This window comes from Oryctolagus cuniculus, chromosome 4, assembly GCF_051225735.1.
Source record: "Oryctolagus cuniculus isolate XC-2025 breed Fujian yellow rabbit chromosome 4, ASM5122573v1, whole genome shotgun sequence".
NCBI lineage: Eukaryota > Metazoa > Chordata > Mammalia > Lagomorpha > Leporidae > Oryctolagus > Oryctolagus cuniculus.
The window spans coordinates 109139004-109162345 of record NC_142870.1 but is presented as its reverse complement, the minus strand read 5'-3'; the positions used below and the strand labels follow the sequence as shown (position 1 = coordinate 109162345).

General features: G+C 41.7%; 1 protein-coding gene across 14 annotated transcripts in view; it reads right to left on the bottom strand.

Moving 5' to 3' along the window:
• The window catches only part of TNIK (TRAF2 and NCK interacting kinase), a 393157-nt gene that overhangs the window by 5256 nt on the left and 364559 nt on the right, over positions 1–23342 (bottom strand). For 8 of the 14 annotated variants that reach the window (XM_017346916.4, XM_017346917.4, XM_008266487.5 and 5 more), the window contains 8 exons: positions 19939–20103; positions 18700–18811; positions 18410–18496; positions 17730–17900; positions 17169–17312; positions 14620–14754; positions 3710–3810; positions 1514–1663 (listed from right to left, as the gene is read on the bottom strand). In XM_017346916.4, coding sequence (XP_017202405.3) covers positions 1514–1663; positions 3710–3810; positions 14620–14754; positions 17169–17312; positions 17730–17900; positions 18410–18496; positions 18700–18811; positions 19939–20103 — 1065 coding nt within the window. The remainder of the gene's footprint in view (positions 1–1513; positions 1664–3709; positions 3811–14619; positions 14755–17168; positions 17313–17729; positions 17901–18409; positions 18497–18699; positions 18812–19938; positions 20104–23342) is intronic. The other 6 variants (XM_017346919.4, XM_017346921.4, XM_008266489.5 and 3 more) reach the window with 1 other exon arrangement.

Below are 23342 nucleotides of genomic sequence, written 5' to 3'. Positions count from 1 at the left end.
CATTTTCATTCTAGAGTTTAAAATTCACTTTGACCAGGGATGTGTCAAAAAAACCATGGTGAATACAAACTTAGTTATTAGATGGAAATCCAATTCACCTGTTCCTAAAATCAAAAGGGTTATATAACTTGATCAAAGCTGTGCTTGTATTTGTTGGTAGAATTGAGATTTGACCATATGTATTGTTCACAGTGAAATTCTATGAGTTTTTCATTAGCACAGGTACTTCTAAAATGATTAGGAACACACGAATCAACTAATCTGAGGGAGATGGCCTAAATGGGATGCCCATATGGACTCCTACTAAGTAGGCTGTGAGTGTACAACAGATTATTTATCTGGTTGCCTACCTACCGGAATAGTCCAAATTGATGGCTCTCTTAGAAAACAGTTTTGAACCACTCATTTCAAAATCACACTAGTATGTGTCAATGGGCTTGCACTAGGAGGAACAGCATGGTGCTGAGATCCCCTGGGTGAGCCTGTCATGGCAGCCCAGCGTGTAAGTGCGGATGAGAAGGAGGTCACTGAGGATGAACACAGTGATGCCGAGCCCAGCTGCTGCTTGAGAGTGGATGCTGGGAGTCCTTGTATGCACAAGCAGAAAAGCTGTACTGTGCAATCAATGACAACTCTGTGTGCCCATATGTGTGCAATGTACTAAAACAAGGTTTTTCAATTCACGTGTTTCTTTAGAGAGAAATCTTCAAACTCTCAAAAATACCAATCAATCAGCAATAGATTAGGCCTCAGACTTGCCTGATAAACAGTCTCTACTGTAATTCAGTATTGGGGTTACATACAAGGCAAACAGCATGCACTCTACCAGTTCTTCCAAGGAGATTCAGGTGCTGCATTTCCCTTTAAGAGTCATGTTTGAAGTAACATGCCTTTACAGGGATTTGACTATTCTATTGTAAATAAGAGCAATCTGGAGGGTCCTTTGCCAGGATTTTAGGTCCATTGCCTCATTCTGTGCTGATGATTACTCTGTGGTATAGCCCTTTTACCCCCATTTTAAGGCGTGAAAGTTGAGGGTTGGAGAGGCTACCTAATGTACCATTACAAAGCTAACACATGCTACAGAGCCAGGGTATAAGCTCCTGTGTCTCACGCTAGGACATCATACTGCTCTGAGGCTGAAGTGAAAACAGCAGATAAAGAACTTCCTCCAAGAAATTCTTATCTGGGCATTCGCTTTCTTCCACATAAAAAGAACCAATCTCTCTTCAGAAACTAAAAATGAGCTACTTTGAAAAATTTATGCTCGGAGGGAAAAATATCAAAGGGTTTTAATCTAACATCCAAAGAGATAACACATAGAGTATCAAGTAATTCTATTACGTTACTCAGTTTTACAAAGTTGTAAAAATTAGTTAAATCTACATGTTTTAGGTATTAAAAACATTCTGTTTACTCAGCAAGAGCCAAAGACCCATGTGCTTTACTGATTAGTAAATGCATGATTTCTATACAGAAACAAATCTTTTTGCAGAGGCTTCTGGGAACTTACATGAGATGGTATGTAGATATCATAAGAGTTTCCTGAATCAACATCAATTACATGGAAACCAGTGTGTGAGCCAAAAATAACCTTTAATCTTTGACCTTCCTCTACGGTGAGATCAACTAGCAGAGGCTTGTGCTGGAGATCTGCAAAAGACTTTAAAAATCACCCCATTAGTATCTACATCATTCAAAGAGGTTATCTTCAGGATTTTTTCCTTTAGACATTATCAGGAGGAAGTTAATTTGTGGCTTTCTTAAATTGAAAAGCTAGGAGAGTTCTCTTTAGCTTTTCAGGCTATTCATATTCAGGCTCTAAGAAGAAGGAGTATAGCACCTACTTATGCCCCTTTCTCCTTTCCTCTTTAGGGATAGGACGAAGGTTTACAGCTCTCAATTTTGATAGTGTCACTGTAGACTTAAAAAAACATGGTGACTGGGTACAGCTGTTCTCTGCTGTTTATTTCTGCTGTTTGTCCTCTGGACAAAGTGCAGACGTCTCTCTGGGCTGTTTTTCCCATGTGGCCAGCAGGCCTGGGCAGGCAGCCTGCTCAGCGTTAATGGGCATGTTCTGGGTACTATGTCCTTCAGAGATTAAGTGGGTGTCAAAGTGCTATTATCTCTAAACTCAGTGTTGCAATCTGAGACTTGGGTGTAGGTAACAGAAAGAGGTAGAGGTGGAACGTCACACGACTCCGGCTTATTCTGCCTACTAGAATTTAACTGGAGACAGAACAAAGAAAGCTCTTGCCAGGTTTATCAAGGTTCTGTGTGCTTTGATCCAGGGCCCAACCCAAAGTAGATGTCAAGTGTTTGCCTTTGCCATTATTTGAAAAGACTTGAAATCTTGGAGATTTGAGAAACCATAGTCACCTTGACAATAATATCACTACCCCTTACAGACTCCTCTCTGCTTGTCTTTTGCTAATATCATATTCACAGCATCAGAAGCGGTAGCCTCCTGGCCTTCTTGACCCCTGCTAGATATGCAGTCCTGATTCAAGCACTTGCATTTGCCTTTTTTCTCCTCTTTCCAGGCCCTGGTCTGGTCTGCTGAACATAGCATTCTGCAGTCTTTTGTGCTTTGGCTATTACACCAATGACAAACTTCAGAACCAGAATGAGAATAGGATTTTGATTAACAATCTTTTTGCAAATAGAGATTTTGCCAGAACAGCAGCAGCACTTTAGCTTTTAGGAGTCACCTCATAAGTGTTATTATTAAAATATATTACCAAAATTTCATTCCATAAAAGTGGGCCTATGGATGTGAGCCCATTTCCATTGATGGATTGATCTTCCTGAGCACATCACAAATGATCTACTTGTACTAGGGGAACAAGACACAAGTGGGGTGATTAAGCCTCAGAGAAGATCTATGTAGTGTTCCAAGGGCAGCTTCTGCCCTCACGTGCTCTATGTGGCAAGAAACAATGAATAAAGAAATGAGGAACGAGCCAAAGGGAGAAAAAATGAGTGGCAATGAGATATGGAGCAAGTGGAGAATACAGATTAGGTCCCATGGGCTGTGGATGGGCCATGCAGCACTGAACACATAAAGGTGCCTGCAAGTACTGGTCTTCCTAGCATTTAGGGGTCAGCTTTCATAAACTGGTATCAACAGAGCTAGACTCTCCCCATCCTGCTGCTATTGAATCTCATGAGTGACCAATCCAACCATGGACTCAAAGTAAAAAATGAAAAGGCAATCAGAACTGAAGAATACAGAGAAACTAGGCCACCTTCAGTATTCGTTTCAGAGAAGTCTAATAGCAGTGTGGATTTATGGGCATCCTGAGTTTTCGTGACTTTACCCAGAAAAATTTAGGAGGATTACAGTATTTGGAGACTCAATTCAACCTTGAGTGCTGCCACTGGTCTGCCCTTTTCAGACAAAATATCAGCACCCTAGTTCAGGTAGCTTTACAGCAAGTACTGAATACTGTCATTAACAATGGTTAGCCCAGTAACTATCCCATATTAATTTGCGCTTGAAGTTGATGATTTACAGACCTCAAATAGAGGCAGGCATACAAATTTCAATTTTGAATAACTTTACAGAATTTTCTAGTACTTTAAAATAATGAAGAGTACCTATATGTCTAAAACAGGCTTTTAAACATAGGAAAACTGGTGCCGGCTTATGTGGAAAACAGAAGTGGTAGAAACTGAAAATAAAAAGAATAAGCACATGCCTGCTTACCTTAAATGCCATGAACTTATGATATGGTTTAGGAGCCCAAGCATATATCTCCACAGCATTCTTTAAGGCAATCACCAAGAATTTAATCCTTTCATATTTAACTGTAATAGAAAAATTATGAAAAAGTATATACATTTATTCATTTTTTTATTTTTTTATTTTTTTGACAGGCAGAGTGGACAGTGAGAGAGAGAGACAGAGAGAAAGGTCTTCCTTTGCCGTTGGTTCACCCTCCAATGGCCGCCGTGGCCGGCGCGCTGCGGCTGGCACACCGTGCTGATCCGATGGCAGGAGCCAGGTACTTATTCTGGTCTCCCATGGGGTGCAGGGCCCAAGCACTTGGGCCAGCCTCCACTGCACTCCCTGGCCACAGCAGAGAGCTGGCCTGGAAGAGGGGCAACCGGGACAGAATCCGGCGCCCCGACCGGGACTAGAACCTGGTGTGCCGGTGCCACAAGGCGGAGGATTAGTCTAGTGAGCCGCGGCGACGGCCATATTTATTCAAGTTATTTGTGTTAATGAATGTATAAGCTACAACAACCACACACACACACACACACACACACACACCTGAACATGATGCAACTGGTGTGCATTTAGTGTACTTCGTTGATAGAATACTGGGGAATTTTGCTTTTAATTAAAGGCTCTTTTCTTCACCCTATGATTATCTTTAGCCACTTGATCTAGATGTTAATATTCATTGTAATAAGAATCTACATAATTTCCTTTATGTTAGTTTGCCTGGCTTTTATGTTCATTGACATGTAAGTAACAGAGCTGGCAGGATGGTAGAAAAATTAGGAAACAAGTAGAGACACAAAGACTGCCATTTGCTTATTATTCAGGTTTGAATTCTAATTATTGAAATAATTGCTTGTTTATGTTTCTTAGAAATTTTAGAGACCAGGGCCGGCACTGTGGCATAGTGGGTAAAGCTACCATTTGTGGCACTGGCATCCCATATGGGTGCCAGTTGAAATCCTGGCTGCTCTACTTCTGATCCCACTCCCTGACAATGCACCTGGGAAAGCAGCAGACGATGGCCAAGTGCTTAGGCCCCTGCACCCACGTGGGAGTCTTGGAAGAAGCTGCTGGCTCCTGACTTTGGCCTGGCCCAGTGCGAGCCATTGCGGCCATTTGGGAAGTGAACCAGCAGATGGAATACCTCTCTCTCTGTCTCTCCCTCTATCTCTGTACCTCTTACTTTCAAGTAAATAAATCTTTAAAAAAATAAAAGGGAAAATTTAGAAGCTACCAGTGCACAATAATTTCTGAACATAACAGTCTGCTTCCTAAAGAGATTTGGTAAGAGGAATTTTAATCTATTTAGATAACATGTTACATTTTCAATCATTGCCTTCATGATTTTCATGATATAAACTCTTTATGACTTGATCTCTTTTAAGATTTCCTCACCCGAAACCTAGGAGAAGACTCAAAATTAAAACTTAAAATAGCCTTGAGAATCAAAACTTCTGAGAACATACTGTAGTTCAAGTGAAATAAATACTGTAAATGGCTCTTGCATATACAATTTGATTGTTTTGTTCTCATAGTTTTGAAATTTCATGAGAATTTGAGTATGCGGAATAATCCTGTGCTACAAGAGGATCTCAGGGTTGTCGTGGCTGGAAATTCACAACAAAAACCAAAATGGTGACTGCAAGTTATTTGGATAACTGAGGATTACAGTATTTCAATTTTCCAAATGATAATTATCAAGCATTGCTGTGTGGTTACATTTCACCCTACATGTGTGGACACACACCAGCCTACTGATATCAGGACAATGCAGAGAGACAGGAATGATTCGAAAGAAGTCAGAAATGTTAGAAAAGCTAATGGCAGACTGGATATCTGCAGCCAAATGGAAAATACAGGAAATTTTAAAAGCTTTATCAGAGAAATGTTTAGAAATAGCTTCAAGTTTGTCCATAAAATCTCTTAAGTTACATTGCTTTTTCCTGAAAACAAGGCCTTTGCTTAAAGAAGTCTGCTATCTCCAAAAGAAGACCGAACAATGCACACGAGTCTGAATGAGATGCATGTTTGATAATTTAACAGATAATCACACGAAGACAAGAAGAACATTAGAATTGCGGAGTATCCAGTTAGACAGTACCAAGCAGTTCTGATTCCCAAACAAAAATGTGCAGTGGAGCAGATAACAGTTTCTATTTCATCAGCTTGCTGTGTGAACACTCCCCCATGTGGTCTGCTTTGTGAATACTGCTGTGTCCTTTGAATATGGGTTTCTTTCTTAACAAACACTTCTTAATTGTTACATATGTACCTAGCACTGTGCTGAGCTGGAGAGCAGTGGATTGCGTGTACAGATACAGAATGTTGATTTTTCTCCAAAATTTGTTTTAAATGCATTTAGCTAAGTTTATCAGTACATGTCCTTAAAATAAAACTTCTCTGAAGAATCTTAACACAGACGTGTTCACGTGTTAGAAATACAGGCCTCCTCCATGGTCTTCTCAGCTGCTAGCGTTGCTGCTGAGCAGTCCCAGGCCGCCGTGGGACAGTCTCTTACAGAGTGTTTCCTACTTACTTCTAGTCTGGAAGCTTTATGGACCTCCTCCCGTCCTGGGCATTCAGCTATCATGCTGATGTACATTGTGAGTCTTCTGTGTTTTTTCACTCACTCTCCCGAGTACTAACTCAGACTTCTTCAGATTCCTTTAAATCTGGGATTTAAAACCCTTTACTCTTAAAAACATTTTCTCGTATCCTTTCCTCCTCTTCATAGTTCTTACCTTCTCTTTTTTTCTAAAACACTTATAACTTAGATTTTTGAACCCCTTGGACTTCTCTTTTCATTTTTTTCTTTCCTTTTCCACTTCCTAAGAGATTTCTTCATCTTTATCTTCTAACACATCTGTTACACTTTTTATTCCTGTCAAAATATTACAGTTTCTGATTTTTTCCTTGGGTTTCTGAGTGGCCTCCCCTCCCCTTGTTTCAGCTTTTAAAATCACCTTATCCTTGAAGGTGGGACTAAGTAAGATGGTGGCTGAGTAAGAAGCTCTGGCCACCGCCTGCTCACAGAGACACCGATGTGAACACAGCAAGTCACCTTCGACAAGAACTACAGAGCCAGCTGAGAGACCACAGTGCCGCATTTTGCTCTAATCATGGGAAAAGTCCCATTGAAGAAATCAAGAAGGAAAGAACTGCCTGTGTCTTTCCACCTCCAGCTCCAAGGAGCATGGCGTGGAGAGACACCTCCGGCTTGGGAGAAGGAGGACAAACAATCCCAGTGCCAGGCTCACTGTGAAAATTTCAGACCCTTACCTCTGGAATATTTGGAGGCTTCACAGCCAGGTGGCCTGTGGCACACACACCCCTGCCAACTGCCAGCAGACAGCAAACCTCCAGCCACACAGAGAAGCCACGAGAGGGAGTTTAGCATCCATGTCTTAGACATCAGAGCGGGACCTGCTGTGCCAAGTTCCAGCACCTATAAAGACCTAAGGCTTTAACCACGTGTATCTGCCACCCCACAAAACACACACGCTGGTGCTCACATACTTAAGCTCTAGACTTGCCTAGCATCAGGCAGAGATCAGTACTTGTGTGTGCCACGCCATCCCCGGGGCGGGGCTTGGCAGACTCTCTCCAGATTCTATAGGAACCCGTGACTGTTGGGCCCAGGTAGGAGCAGCCTGGGCCAGTCTGGGCAGCCAGAGGGCTGCCTTTATTGCCCTTTCCAACCTTAGAAAGAAAGCAAAAGGCCACAGGACTGTACCCTGGGACTCAGTACTGGGCTGGTAAAGCCCCATGTTGGGCAGATCCCAATGGTTTCCACCCCTAGCCCCACGTCTGTGGACAGTCTCCACAGCTGCCCTAGTCTCAGGTACAAACTTACTCCCTGGTGAGACAGACTTGCCTTGGTTTGTATCACCACTATCACCACCAGATGCTCAGGGGCCTGGTGTGCACCCCTAAACTGCACAGGGCCTGGTGACTGAGACCTGGGTATGACCCAGCCAGGGCTTGCCTCAGTAGCTGAGGAGCTACCTCTATCAGCTCTCCTACCACCTTGGCAGTCAGTAAAGAATCACAAGACTGTTTTGCAACTCAGGGCCGGGCTGCTAAACTCAGCTTTGAGCAGATCCTAATGGCCCCAGGCCAGTGCCTCCAGACTGGCTTCAGTGCCCAGTGGAACTCCGTGGTTTCAGCTAATCATCTTATATCCCAGTCAGCATCCCCAGGGGCTGCTAGGTGTGTGGCAGTGAACGACAAGTCCACGTCAGCAGCAGACACAGACCGTAGCGGGGTGAGCTTTGGTCTATCCCCCAGACCGTACTAGTCCTGCTAGGCTGCGGGCCTCAGAGGTGATCTAGCATCACAGCATTTGGATACACAGACAAGGAATCTCAGTCTGCCACAGGCCCAGGAAGAGGATTATAGGGACAGACTACCCCTTTCAAGGCACTTCCCCAGTTCATACTTGACAACCCACCAACTACAGATTTGGGACAAACGTGAGTTTTGGGGAATATTGTAGGACTGGCTCAGAAAGACGTATCAGCAGTGACCTGCAACCAGCCACCACTTAGGGTGCTATCTAGTGCTGTAACAGCAGAAGTATCTGTAAGTTCAGAGAAAATAAACACAGAATTTCTAGAAGGACAGACATAAATGAAGCCAGATTACTACAACAAATCCTTCAATACAGATGATGCTGTACATCCATATCAAGGACCTTCAAGGGAAACATAACCTTACATTAAGAGCAAGTAAGGTGCCAGAAACTAACCGTCTAGGAATTGAAATTCCCACGTGCTTGTGGATGGAGATTTCAAAATTGCTGTTTTAAGGAAACTCAACAGGATTCAAGAGAACACAGAGAAACAAGTCAATGTTCTGAGAGATTTAATAGAGAGATGGGAGTAATTACACAAAACCAAGCAGAAATCCTTCATCTGAAAAGTACACTAAGTGAAATTAAAAAGGTGATAGAAGGCATTGTTAGTAGCTGAATAGATGAAGAATAGAAGAATCGGAGAGTTTGAAGACAGGCTATTTAAAAAAAAGTAATTACTACGTTGGGGCTGGCGCTGTGCTGTAGTGGATGAAGCCGCTGCCTGCAGTGCTGGCATCCCAGGTGAGAGCCAGTTCAAGTCTCAGCTGCTCCACTTCTGGTCCAGCTCTCTTCTATGGCCTGGGAAAGCGGTAGAGGATGGACCAAGTCCTTGGGCCCCTATGGGAGACCTGGAAGAAGTTCCTGGCTCCTGACAGGCCCAACTCTGGCCATTGTGGCCATTTGCGGAGTGAACCAGGGATGGAAGATCTTTCTCTCTCTTTCTCTGTAACTCCTCATTTCAGATAAATAAATCTTTTAAAAATTGTTATCATTTCAAGATAGATTTTTATACCCAACAGCAGTTTTTTGTAAGCATTATCACAAAGCAAGAACCTATGACAGAGTTAGCCAAGATAAGAAATCAAAGCACACAACCAGAAAAAAAAATCAATCACAAATGAAGATTGTAATGGAGGAGGAAAGAAATGAATGAATAACAATAAAAATACAAGTATCAAAATGGTAGCAGTAAGACCTTGCCTATCAATAATTACCTAAATTATCAATGGAATAAATTTTCCAATTAAAATAGAGTGACTATTGGATTAAAAAAATAAGATTCAAGTATATGCTTCTTTAAACAAACTCATTCTCTTTTTTTTTATTTTTTGACAGGCAGAATGGACAGTGAGAGAGGTAGAGACAGAGAGAAAGGTCTTCCTTTACCGTTGGTTCACCCTCCAATGGCAGCTGCGGCTGGCGCGCTGTGGCTGGCACACTGTGCTGATCCGAGGCCAGGAGCCAGGTGTTTCTCCTCGTCTCCCATGGGGTGCAGGGCCCAAGGACTTGGGCCATCCTCCACTGCACTTCCGGGCCACAGCAGAGAGTTGGACAGGAAGGGGAGCGATTGGGACAGAATCCAGCACCCTGACCGGGACTAGAACCCGGTGTGCTGGCACCGCAGGTGGGGGATTAGCCTCGTGAGCCATGGTGCCGGCCAACAAACTCATTCTAACCTAAGGACATAGACTGAAAAGTAAAGGATAGAACAAGATAGTCCATGCTTATGGAACTCAAAAGAAAGCAGGAGTAGCCATTCTTCTATCAAATATAATTGAATGAAATCAAAATCAGTAAAAAGAGGCCAGGAAGATCATTATATAATAAATAAATGTTCAACCCAGCAAGAAGAAATACTGCTTATAAATATATTTGCACCCAATATCGCAGCACCCAGATATTTAGAGCAAATATTAATAGACTAATGGGAGAGAGAATCTAATATAACAATAGTAGGGACTTTAACATCCCATTTTCAGAAATAGACTATCTAGACAGAAAATCAACAAATAAACAGCAGAGTTAAATTGTACTATAGAGAGGCCTGCACTGTGGCACAGTAGGTTAAAGCCCTGGCCTGAAGCGCCGGCATCCCATATGGGCACTGGTTCTAGTCTCAGCTGTTCCTCTTCTGATCCAGCTCTCTGCTGTGGCCTGGGATAGCAGTAGAAGATTTTGGGCCCCTGCACTCATGTGAAAGACCCAGAAGAAACTCCTGGCTCCTGACTCCGGATCAGCGCAGCTCCGGCCATTGTGGCCATTTGGGGAGTGAACCAGTGGATGGAAGACCTCTCTCTCCATCACTCTTTCAAATAAATAAAATCAATCTTAAAAAAAGAAAACAAATTGCACTCCAGATCAACTGGACCAGATGTCTACAGAAATTTCCATCCCACAGCGCAGAATACACATTCTTTTCAACAGCACATGCATCAGTTTCCAGGATAGATAATGCAATAGGTCATAGAACACATCATAAATACTTTACAATAGAATTCATATTGAGTATCTTTCTGACGACAATGCAACAAAACTAGAAATAAATAACAAGAAAAACTTTGGAAACTACACAATTACCTGGAAATTAAACAACTTGCTCCTGAACAACCAATGAATCAAGAAAGAGATCAAGCAGGAAATTTTAAAAATTTCCCAAAAATAAGAATGGAAACACAACACACCAAATCCTATGAGATACAGCATAAGCAGTACTAAAGGAAAATTTATAGCAATCAATGCTTGCATCAGAAAAAGAAAAAGACATGAACAGCTCACCAGTGCACCTCAAGGAACTAGAAAAACAAAAACAAAGGAAATAATAAAATTCAGAGCACAACCGACATAGAGACTAATACTCCCAAAATCTATGGAATGAAAGGCTGGTTTTTTGAAAAGATAAACAAAATTGATAAACCCTTAGCTAGACTAACCAGGAAAAAAAGAGAAGACTCAGATACATGAAGATGAAAATGGAGACATTACTATTGGCACCATGGAAATGCTAAAGGTTTTTAGAGATTACTAGGAAAAATTATGTCAACATATTCAATAACCCAGTAGAAATGAAAAATTCTTGGACACTTACACTACCAAGACTGAATCATGAGGAAATATAACACCTAAACAGAACAATAACAAGTATTGAGATTAAATCAATAAAAAAATTCCCATCCAAGAAAAGCCCAAGACCAGATGGCTTCACTGCCCAGTGCTACTAAATATTTAAAGGATAATTAACACCAACCCTTTTTAATTCAAAAATAGAAACTGAATTATTATTAATTCATTCAATAAGACCAACAGTCCCTTCATAATAAAACCAGACAAGGACACAACAAAAATTAAAGCACAGACCAATATGTTTGATGAACACAGATGCAAAATTCCTCAACAAAAATATGAACAAATCGAATCCAACAGCATATTAAAATGATTATTAAATACAACTGAGTTTGATTTATCCCAGGGATGCAAGGATGGTTCAACATTTGCAAAACAATAAATGTGATATAGCACACCAACAGTTTGAAAGAAAAAATCATATGACCATCTCAACAGATGCAGGAAAGGAATTTGATATGTTTAGCATCTCTTCATGATAAAAACTGACCAAATTAGGTATAGAAGGAACATACCTCAACATAATAAATGACATGTATAACAGCCTAACAGTTAACATCATATTGAATGGGGAAAAGCTGAAAGCTTTCTCTCCAAGGTCAAGAAAAAGAAAATGATGCCACTTTCATTCAGGAATAGATTTAACCAAAGAGGTGTAAGACCTCTGCAGTTAAAATGATAAATCAGTGATTAAAGAAATTGAAGAAGACACAAATAAATTAAAAGATACCTCATGTTAATGGATTGGAGAATCAGCATCATTGAAATGTGCATATTACCCAAAGCAATTTACAGATTCAATGTAACCCTATCTAAATCCCAATGACATTTTTCATAGAAGTAGAAAAAAACAAACTAAAATTCATATGAGATCATAGACGACCCAAAATAGCCAAAGCAGTCTTGAGCAAACAGAACAAAGCAGGAAGCATTATACTACCTCCCTTTAAAATACATTGCAAAGCTACAGTAATAACATAATATGGTATTGGCATAAAAACAGATCCATAGATCAGTGGGACAGGGTGACTAGTAGCAAACCCATACACCTGCAGCCAACTGATGAGTGACAGAGAACTTGCTAGAACAATTAGGCAAGTGAAGAAAATAATATGCACTGGAAAAAGGATTTTTGAAAAGGTTTTTTAATAAATGGTGCTGGAAAATTTGGATATCCTCATACAGAAGCCTGAAACTAGACCTCTATCTCTCACCATGGACAAAAATCTATTCAAAGTGGATTAAAGACTCAAATGTGAGACTTGACATTTTGAAACTTTTGGGAAAAGATTTCAGGACTTCAGAGAGGCAGTGTTTTCTGGATCATACTCCAAAAGCTGAGATATTAAAGCAAAAATAAACATGAGGCTAAAGGGCTTCTGTACAACAAAACAAACAGTGAAGAGACAACCTAAGAATAGGAGAAAATATCCGCAAGCTAAGTTTTTGACAAAGGGTTCATCATACCCAGAATATATAAGAAACAGAAATAAGAAATAAAAATCCAATTTAAAAAATGGACAGCAGATTGAAAGAGACATTTCACAAAGACATATAGATGGTCAACAGGTACATAAATGTTCAACATCACTGATCAGGGAAATGTAAATCAAATGAGATATCACCTCACTTATAAGATAAACATAAACAGATAAAGCTGATGTTGGCAAGGATGTGGAGAAAAGTGAATTGTTGCACATTCTTGGTGGGAATGTAAATTGGTACAGACATTGTGGAAAACAGTGTGGAAGTTCCTCAGAAAACTAAAAATAGAACTAGTATATGATTCAGCAGTCCCACTCCTAGGTATATATCCAAGGGAAATGAAATTCTTCTGTCAAAGAGATACCTGCACTCCCATGTTTTCTGCACCACTATTCACAACAGCTAACAAAGGGAAACAACCTCAGTATCCACCCACTCATGAACGGCTAAAGAACATGTGCTGCATACACACAATGGACTATTACCTAGCCATGTAAAGCATGGGATCTTGAAATTTATACCATGGATGGAACTGGGGCTCATTATGTTAAGTGAAATAAGCCAGGCACAGAAGGACAGATATCCTATGATATCACTCACATATAGAGTCTAAAAGATAGGCGATTCCATAGAAGTTAAAAATAAGATGATGGCTACCACAGGCTAGGGAGGAAGTGAGAAGTTGTGGCCATCATATACTATACAAGAGGGTCATTATAGATAATGTTTTGTTCTATAAAGAAAAACCTAGAAGATAGGACTTTAGATGTTTGCTCTATAAAGAAATATTAAATGATTGAAAGGACAAATATATTTACCCTGACTGGACATTAAATAATGTGTATATGTACTGAAATATTGCATAGAACCTCCTAAGTATGTATGATTTTCAGATGTCTGTTAAAAAATACTAATACCCTTATGCTTCTTTTATAAAACCATTTTTCTAGTCTCTGTGATATTTTATTGTCTTTCTTCCTCCTCTCCCTCCTTCATTTAAACTTCTTCCCCCCACTCCACAATGTTTGATCGTGCTGTTTGCATTTCCTTCCTATTTGTGGATTTCTCTGTTCTCTTTACAGGTGGGCTTATTACCTGCTGGGATTCATTCCAGAGTAGTTAGGCAGTGAGCTTTCTTCATGGAGGTTCAAATATGAGGACCTGTATTCTTCTTTCTGGTCACTTTGTTTCTCTAAAGACAAATCTTTCAATCTCTCCCTTGGAAGTAGTAGCATGGCTGCCAACATTTAGGGAACTAGATAGGGACAGGAGGAGTGCTAGTGTGTCCTCACGGGTATTCCCACCATCACATTGGCTTCCAACCCCTTCCCCCTCTATTGCAGTTAGAGAGGGTAACACCTGCCTGTTGTGATGAGCACGTTGGAATCCTGCCAATTAACTGCCTGAAAGTCCTTATACCTCCAGTCTCACCCTACACACCCATATTAGATTACCTTGGGGCCTCAGATCCTGGGCTTTTCTGGTTTTGTTTTGAGAAACTGGGCTGATTTTGATGATTTTCTTTATTGTAGATTAGAATTCATCATTTCCTGGTCTGCTATGTCTGCTTCCTACTCACCCAGCTACCCTTAACCAATTTTACTGACATTTCTGGTTTGCTGGCTTTTCTTCTCTTAGCCTCTTTGTCCTTGAAGGTTTATGGTGTTTTTATTCCTTTACTGTCATTTTAATGGGTCTTTGGGAGGAATTAAATACAAAGGTTCAAACTGGAGCCTAGGATGTATCTGAATGCATTCTTTGAACTTCATCATCTGATTTTTTTGGGAATAACATGAGTATAATTAAGATTCCAGCCACATGAAACTGGTCACACATACATCAAACAGAAAAAAACAGAGTAAAGTTTAACTGAATGATTCTGACTAGTAGACACACCAAAATTATACTTCCGTGTCTCGAGACTCACCAACTTTGTAATGTATGCAGCCTTCCAAGTCCCCAACAGTGATCCAGCCTTGTTTCTTTTCTACTTCTGGGTCATTGTGTAGTATTCTGTTTCTTAACCATGACAGATAGTAAACTCGTAGCTTATTCTTCTTTCCTGTTGAAAAAATAGAGTTTTAATTTCAAGTCCTCATACTATCTTTCCCTTCACCAATCTGTACCTCTATGTTATTTATTCTTATTTGGGAATGTAAGCGGTAATGTGTGTTTTTAAAGTCATAATAACCAGTGTCCGCAGTATTTTTCATTATAGTGGCCTCTTTTCCCAGGACTTGAGGTTAAAACAGCTCCAAAAGTTTGGACAAGTCACAGAATTAAAGTATGTATTTAGCCCCTCTTCTTCTTTCTCCTTGCTACAAAGGGAAGTATCTGCTGAACTTGGACCTAATTCTGCAAAGAGTGATCAGAGTTCCAGAACATTCCAAATCTCATCATCTGAGGCTGAGGGTTGTTGAGAACTGGACATGTTTGTATGCTTTTGTGTGCCTGAATATCCCTTAAATCAATGGCAGATGTTAATGAAGAAAGTCTTATTTCCTCTGTTGCCATAATGAGAACAACTGGAGTGGTTTTACTTTATTCAACTAACAAAAAGACAATTTTAAAAGGAGACAGAGAAACAAGTTCAATGAAGGTAATCTGGGCTCAGAACACAGTACTAGACAAGTGAGGGTACTGAAACCATTGAAAGGAATAACAACAACAACAACCAGAGAAAACAGATGCAAAGCTGAAAAACAAAAGTCCCCTTTGGTGGCATGATCCTGATGTAAATAATTCATAGGATGGTAAGAAAACATGTAGATAATACTGAAGAGTATATGTGGAACAAAGGCTACTTTACGCCATTAGACTGTCTGAGTCCCAGAAAAGTAAATGTCCACTGGGGTGGCTCTTCCAAAGTAATGAGAAATGTGGCATACCAGGTAAAGCCCCACCTGTGAACCCATATGGGTGCCAGTTAAGAGCCCTGGCTACTCCACTTCTGATCCAGTCCCCTACTAACGCTCCTGAGAAAGGAGCAGAAGATGGTCGAAGTACATGGGCCCCTGCCTCCACATGGAGACTCAGATGAGGCTCTGGCTCTTGGCTTTGGCCTAGCCCAGCCCCAACCATTGCAGCCATTTGGGGAGTAAACCAGTGAATGGAATACCTCTCTGTCTCTCACTCTTCCTAAGTCTGCCTTTCAAATAAAAATAAATAAATCTTTAAAAAAAAAAAGAAAAAAAAGATTGCTGTCTTTTGATTTCTCTTCAGCTTTAGAGATGTTTTATATTTTACAGATGTGACATGTATCAGAAGAAAAGAATTCATTAAAGCATTGCACATTGGATTTGACAGGAGCACATTCAGAATGTAAATGAAGGGAATCACTGTGTTACTATTCATTTTTGTGGCTGCAAGCCTAGAATATGTGTGGCTCCTGATAGCTAGGTAGGCAGGGGTGCCAGTACTGTGCAAGAATCTTTTGGTCTTATTTTCATTTTCTCCATTCTCCATCTGTGCCTCATGGTAAGAAGAAATGGAAATGGTTACACGCTTAAGAAGGGGGAAGCGGCACGAACAACATAATCAAGACTAACTGTGAATTTTGTGGTAGTATTTACACTCTTGGTAGGTGACTGACAGATCGGTGGCTGTAATTTTGATTTGGTATTATAACAGTCAAGACAGCAATTAACCAGAAGGCAGGACTATACAGAGTTGAACTCCAATAATAATGCAAAAAGAATTTATTTGGGGTGGATAAAAAGAGCTGAAAATGCTAAGCATTCCGTGGAAAGTTAAAAGACAAAGGGAATTGGGGCTGCCACCTGTAGTGCTGGCATCCCATATTGAGTTCAGGCTGCTCCACTTCCAATCCAGCTCTCTGCTATGGCCTGGGAAAGCAGTAGAGGATGGTCCATGTCCTGGGGCCCCTGCATCCATATGGGAGACCTGGAAGAAGCTACTGGTTCCTGGCTTCGGATCGGCCCAGCTCTGGCCATTGTGGCCACTTGGGGAATGAACCAGCAGATGGAAGACCTCTCTCTCTCTCTCTCACTCTCTCTCTCTCTCTCTCTCTGCCTCTCTAACTCTGCCTTTCAAATAAATAAATAAATCTTTAAAAAAATAAGAAAGGAATTATAGGATCAAGTGAAGGCATTTTCTCCAAACAGAAGTACAGCTCCTCAAGGAGTTAAACTTTCTTTAAAGTTCAACCCAGGAGCCCAGTGTTGCCTCCTTATGAAACAATGTCTGAGTAGAGTCATGCTTACCAAATCCTGACAACAGTAAATGCCTATAAATATACAGTCTTTGTAAAAGATTTCTACATAATTTAGCTTTAATGCAGAAGTAAGACCTCTCTTTGGAAGTCAAACTCCAGCGCTCTCACTCTGGCTATACTGCTATAATTTATTGTGTTGCTTTTTGACTGGGAATGGAAGAGCTTCCTGTTTCTTTGGAAACAAGGTGATCGCTTTGCCCACCTATGCCAACCTGGAGAATGTGGTGATCCTGGTAACATACCTGATATTGTCACAAGGACATTCAATCCCTCTAGCACATCCATCTGCTGAAATCGCCTCCGGTTGATCAGATTGTAGACTTTGCCTTGCCCACTTCGGTCCAAGAGCATCAGGCCATTTTCAGTCCCCACCAGAAGGTTTACACCTGCAAATTTTAAGAAGTAACCCAAGACTGACTTTTAAGGGCTTTAAGTCTTCTGCCTCCGTGGTCCCAATAAAGCATAAAAAACTGTATCTTGTAAATATAAATCAATGAGCGAGCAGGTGCTACAGTAGGGAGTGTAGAAGTAGAAGTTCTTGCACAGTAATTATATCACTGTCCCTCTGGTAATGACATTACAAGGTTTTTTTAAATGAAGCAGTAGCAGCCTTCATTGCCTCTAGCTGTTTACTACCCTGTATAGAGACTCCTTGTCAAAAGGAGCCTAAGTCTTTCTTGACTCTCCTTAAGACTCCCCCTTCAACCAGTGTCACTCTGATGGTGAGATCCACAGGCTCTGCATGCTTGAGAGTCAGCTCATTAATGAGTAGTAAAATAAGAGAAAATAAAGCACCAACGTACCCCACAGAGCCGCACAGAGTATTTCTGAGTTGAATCGTTTCTTGTATTTTCTGATTTCTGGTGTGTCGCTATGAGGCCGGATGTTGGTTGGGTTCACATTTACCACTGAGATCTTTCTTGCTTCATTAAGTTTGGCCTGTTCTTGCCTAAGAAGTTCACTAGTAAACAGAGCTTTGAGAAAAAGAATCAGAGAAATCAGTGGTATCTTAAAGATAACCAATGGAGAAACGGAGCAGGGGCTTCAAAACACTATTTCTCCTGTTTAGTGCGTGTTATAATAAAGGCACATACACTCTGAGACTACATTTACTTTTCACTTATTTTTAGTAGCATGAAGTATAAGTCATTCATTGAAGCAGTATTTTATCCACTAGCAAGACAGGCTTATAGACATAAGCATTACTTGGCATGTTTAGAGAACTGATAATAATCTCAAAAAAGTAAATCCACCTTCCCTACCTCTTGTAATATATGCAAGAAATCTTGCTTTTTGAAATTCAACATCACTTAAAAAACTGGCCTGAGATAACTTTGATGATTAGTTAGTTGCAGAAGTCTAGAAAGCAAGCCCATCCTCTAAAATCAGCCAGACTTTTCACGGTGGGAAGCACACACCTTAAACTCAGCACAACTCAACACGCACTTAGTATTAGGTGTCTACTGCGTGCATAGAATTATACCCAGAAACTGTTTTTGGGAAATAGGTGGTAAGTTCACAGGTCTCTGAGGAACAACTTTTCCTAGGGTTCCTGGATACCTCTGGCTTCCTACCAGCAGCAAACAAACAAACAAAAAAAGGAAACAAAAATTTTGTTTTAGGAATTCTATAAAAATAACCACAAAATCTTCCTTTTTAAGACCAGGACCAAGCAGTAAATGGCTTAATTATTGAACTGATGACTAATTTCTATATTGAGCTTTGTCAGAAAGAAATCAAGCTGTTTCTAAAACACTGGGGCCTTCTGCCTACCTGCAGCTGACGATTCCTCATCCTCTTCGTCTTCATCGGTGGGAGAGGTCTGGTATACTCGGGGGTCCACGAAGGGGGTGAAGGAGGCTTTGGTGCTGCTCCCCATGCCATACTAGTCAATAAACAGGAAGACCAAACAGAGCAGATAAATGAATACTGCAGGAACAGACAACGTAACAATATTTGCTGGGCTTTCAACAGATCACAAGGTCTGTTCCACTGTTCACGCACCAACCCCCCAATCATTGTGGGCACCTCTCCAGCTCCTCCTGGTAATGGTTACTCTATAGCTTCTCCTGTGTCTGTTCTTTTTTTTTCTTTTTTTTTTTAATTTCTTTTTTTTAATTTTTTTATTTTTAAAATTTTTTTTTTTTTTTTTGACAGACAGAGTGGACAGTGAGAGAGAGAGACAGAGAGAAAGGTCTTCCTTTTGCTGTTGGTTCGCCCTCCAATGGCCGCCGTGGCCAGCGCGCTGCAGCCGGCGCACCGCGCTGATCCGAAGGCAGGAGCCAGGTGCTTATCCTGGTCTCCCACGGGGTGCAGGGCCCAAGTACTTGGGCCATCCTCCACTGCACCCCCTGGCCACAGCAGAGAGCTGGCCTGGAAGAGGGGCAACCGGGACAGAATCCGGCACCCCGACCGGGACTAGAATCCAGTGTGCCGGCGCCACAAGGCGGAGGATTAGCCTAGTGAGCCGTGGCGCTGGCTCCTGTGTCTGTTCTTTACAGGAAAGACACCTCACTTCTCCCTTCTCACACTACCTGGAGTCCAGGAATTTGAATATGCTAAGAACCCATCTATTTGTTTTTATTTTTCATAAGCAAATCATTTAAACCTCCTTTTATTCAAGTAAAACATAGTTCGACAAAATTCATATAAATATGAACCTCAACTGTTGACCTTGAAATTGCTAAAACCTGAGGTTTCTGTCACTGTCCTGGAAAACAGGAGGTCCCAGTTCTGGCCTCAGCTCTGTGACGAAACAGCTATTTGCTTTAGGCAAGTCACTGAACCTCTGTGAGTGTTAGTCCTCTCATCTGTAAAAACAGATTTTGGTCCAGATGGTATGTGAGAGTTTTTGATGGTTTCTCTCTATATATCCACACGAGCAGTTCCATGAGCATGGTAGAAACCAGCCATCTATGTTTCAAGGGGGCTTGCCAAGACCTCGTTTTTGAAGAGAACCAGGTTTGAGAATCGCTGAAGAACAGAACCGTGGGGCTACTGCCCAGTACCTACTTCAGTCCCCGAGTCCATCTCCTGGGAATGGGTAGACACACGCCCCAGGCCCTCAGTCGGGGTCCCAGCCGGAGAATGGCTCTGCTGCACCAGGTCTGGGAGATTGATGTGACCCGCGAAGCCATTGCTGTCACTATGGCCGGATCGCTTCTTCTCTCCAGATGTCTGAGGGGGCAGAACACATGGGGGGCATCAGAAAGGCGGGAAAGGGCCATCGAAAGATGTCACCCTTCACACAGCATGGGTGTTAGGGGGCTCCAAATCAGCCCGCTGGGGTGTGGGAAGATAACGTATGAAGACAAGAGAAAGTAAGCCATGCTAATATTTAGTATATGAAATGGCCCTGAGGCCTTGTGCTTCTGTTTGAGGGGCATCAGGGGTCACATACGGTGTGGGGGGGGTCCCGTCTGGGGAGAGAGGGACAGCACAAAGTGCGAAGGCTTAGTAGAACCCACACTTACGAGTTCCTCTTCCCCTGAATGGGTGTGTGGGGTGATATTAATTAACTGGATTTACAGACCCTAATACCAGAAGAAGAAACAAAACTATACATAAACTAACACATTGCTGAGAAGCAGCAGCAGTGCCACGGGTAAATACTAATAATCCATGCACAAGAGTCTTCCAAGAAAATACAGAGGCAACATTATTCAATTTACAGGCTATTCACAAGGTCAAAACAGTGATTAAGCAGATCGAACGTGAGTTCCAAAAAACACTGACGTGATCTGGAAGACTATTTGAAGATACTGGCTTGTATCCACTTTCATTAATGTTGAACCTTTTACTAAGGAACGGAGATGATTTGTGATGTAGGCAGTAAAAAATGTCATCATGAACAGCAAAGCATCTAAAATGTTTATAGCCTCCCTTTTTAACATCTTGTAGAAGTATTTGATAATGTATCTAATAAGTTAGCGCAGTGGGACTAACATGATTTATGAATCACTATACTGTATCATGGGGCATGCTCTAAAACTTTTACCTACAGCGTTGCATGACCTTCCAGTGTGGAAATCCCTACCCTAGAGCAGTCTCTTCCCTCAGATTAAGTATTGCTTTCTCTCTCTGCCTTTTCTTGTCATTCATTCATTGACCCAGCATTTTTAAAGACCACTAAATAGAAAGCATTCTGCAGAACATGGGCTAATTGCCAATAAGGCAGGCAATGGCCCTACCCTCTTCGGGGTTGGCATGGGCAGACCATCTCACTGGCCTGGTGTCTTCTTTCTGGAGCCTGTTCCGGCTTGCAATGATAGCTCTGCATCTGCCCCTGGCTGGCAGAGAGAGGAGGCATTTTGTTCCTGTCCCCCTTCAGTGAGATGAAACAGACTAACTAGCTCCTAAGGGTGCCTGTAACTGACATTAGCAGGAAGCCTGAGAAATAACTGGAAGGCCTGGCATCCTCTGTGTTTTTGGCTCCATGCTCCCAGACTGCAAACCGTCCTTGTTCTGGATTCACTTTGCCACAGTGCTCACCTGTAGCTGATGCCGGCGCCTCTTCTTAGCAGCTGAACATTTCATCTCAGTGACACTGACTTCAGGCCTCATTTATCATGCTGTCCCTGATTTTACATAGACTGGGCAGTTTTTCCTTCCTCCTAACTCCTGTTCAAATACTATAAAGCTTTTTAACATGTTCACTCAACTTCCCAGCAGTATAAATCACACATGGTCTCTTTGGAAGTCTTTGGTCTGTCATCAGCAGCATTTTGCTGCGAGCCAAGCAAAACCTGATCTGGACTCATTGGTTGTTAAAGAAAGACGTGAAGAGGCCAGTGAGGGGAAGAGAAAAAAATTTAAAATCTGACCTCCATCATTAACCCCTGCATTTGCCCACTTTGGAGTCAGCACCCTTCAACTCATTCAACCAGTGCCTTCTTATCAGACACTTTCAGTGTGCCAGACACCCTGAAACACACCTGGCCTGGCAGGGTATTCCCAAATGCAGAGCTAAGTGAGCATCAGCCCTGCCTTCCAGGACCTCACGAGCAGAACCCAACAACATGATCACATCTCTGCTCTTTACACACTCGCAATTGCCATGGGGATAGGCACAAAGATGGTTTACACATCACCTTATGTCAGATACCGTGCTAAATACTTTATACATGGCATTCCACTGGATCCTCACAGCAACACCAGGAGGTGGCCCTCATTATCACCATCTGATAGATGCAAAGTGCAGCACAAAAATTTCAATTAACTTTCTCAGAATGACATGGTTTCTAAGGGATGAACTCCAGGTTTGAACCCAAGATATCTGGCAGCAGAGCTCATGTGGTCTGGGCTGCACTGTGGTACTAGTGGATTTGGCTAAAAGTGGATGCCTGAGCCAAGTGGAACCAGCTTCCAGTGGAGTTTAAAATCAGAACTGAGATACACTGGTCAGTTTCTGCTGACAACTGGACTGTAATGGAGGGAGGGGAACCAGAGATTAAGGAAGGAGGGCAAGGAAGAGAAAGCTGCTCTATGGAGAGAAAACAGAGGAGAAACATGGAAGCAGGCAGGGATAACATAAGGAGAGACAGGCAGCGTAAGTCAGGACATGCACACCAGAAGTTGCCCGACTTCCCGTACTATCATTTCCGAGTTTCCGGTTCAACACAGGGGCCCAGCTCTATGTTTACTTTTGGGTTCTTTCCATGAAATACTTCTGGACCTCTGTTCCCCTGTTTCTTATGGTTCCTCTCCTGCCCACTTCTTGCTGTGTTTTTTTTTCTTCAGCTGTGTTAAGTGGGCTCTTTTTCTTATTACTTGTAACCAAAAGAACACTGATAAGCTAGTGTTGTGGCTTAGTGGGATGGACTTACACTGATGAGATTCCAGCTGACACCAGCAAGGTGGTATGAACAGAGGTCCATCGAGTCCCAGTAGAGGCTTTGATAAGAATAGACTGACCCAAACCTACAGGGATTTGCTGGCTGAAAAATGGGCAGCAGTGAGGAAGGGAGAATAGTTTATCCAGCAGATGGGCACCCTGGACAACATGCCGGATCATAGCCAGTGTGGCATGTTCTAGAACTAGAGTAAGGCATGGTTCTGTGGGTCTGAAGGATAGAGAAAAGTAGAACAAGAGGGCAGGGATATTTGTACATCTGACGAGATCATGGGTAGTAGAGCCAGTGGGTCTTACAGAACCATGAAATCTAGTCCCATAGAAATGATGAATTGAATGAGTCCTTAATGCTCATCTTAGGGCACTGAACTAATGGCACCCTCCAATAAGCTAAATCTTGTTATAATGAGTTTTTCTTATTTTGTCAGGGATATACTTTAACCAGTGTTAATCTTTTTAATACATGTAGTTTTAATGAATTTCAACTCAAGGTTTGTGTGATGGTTAATTTTATGTCAGTTTGACTAGGAAATAGAATGGCCAGATTAAGCATAATTTCTGGATG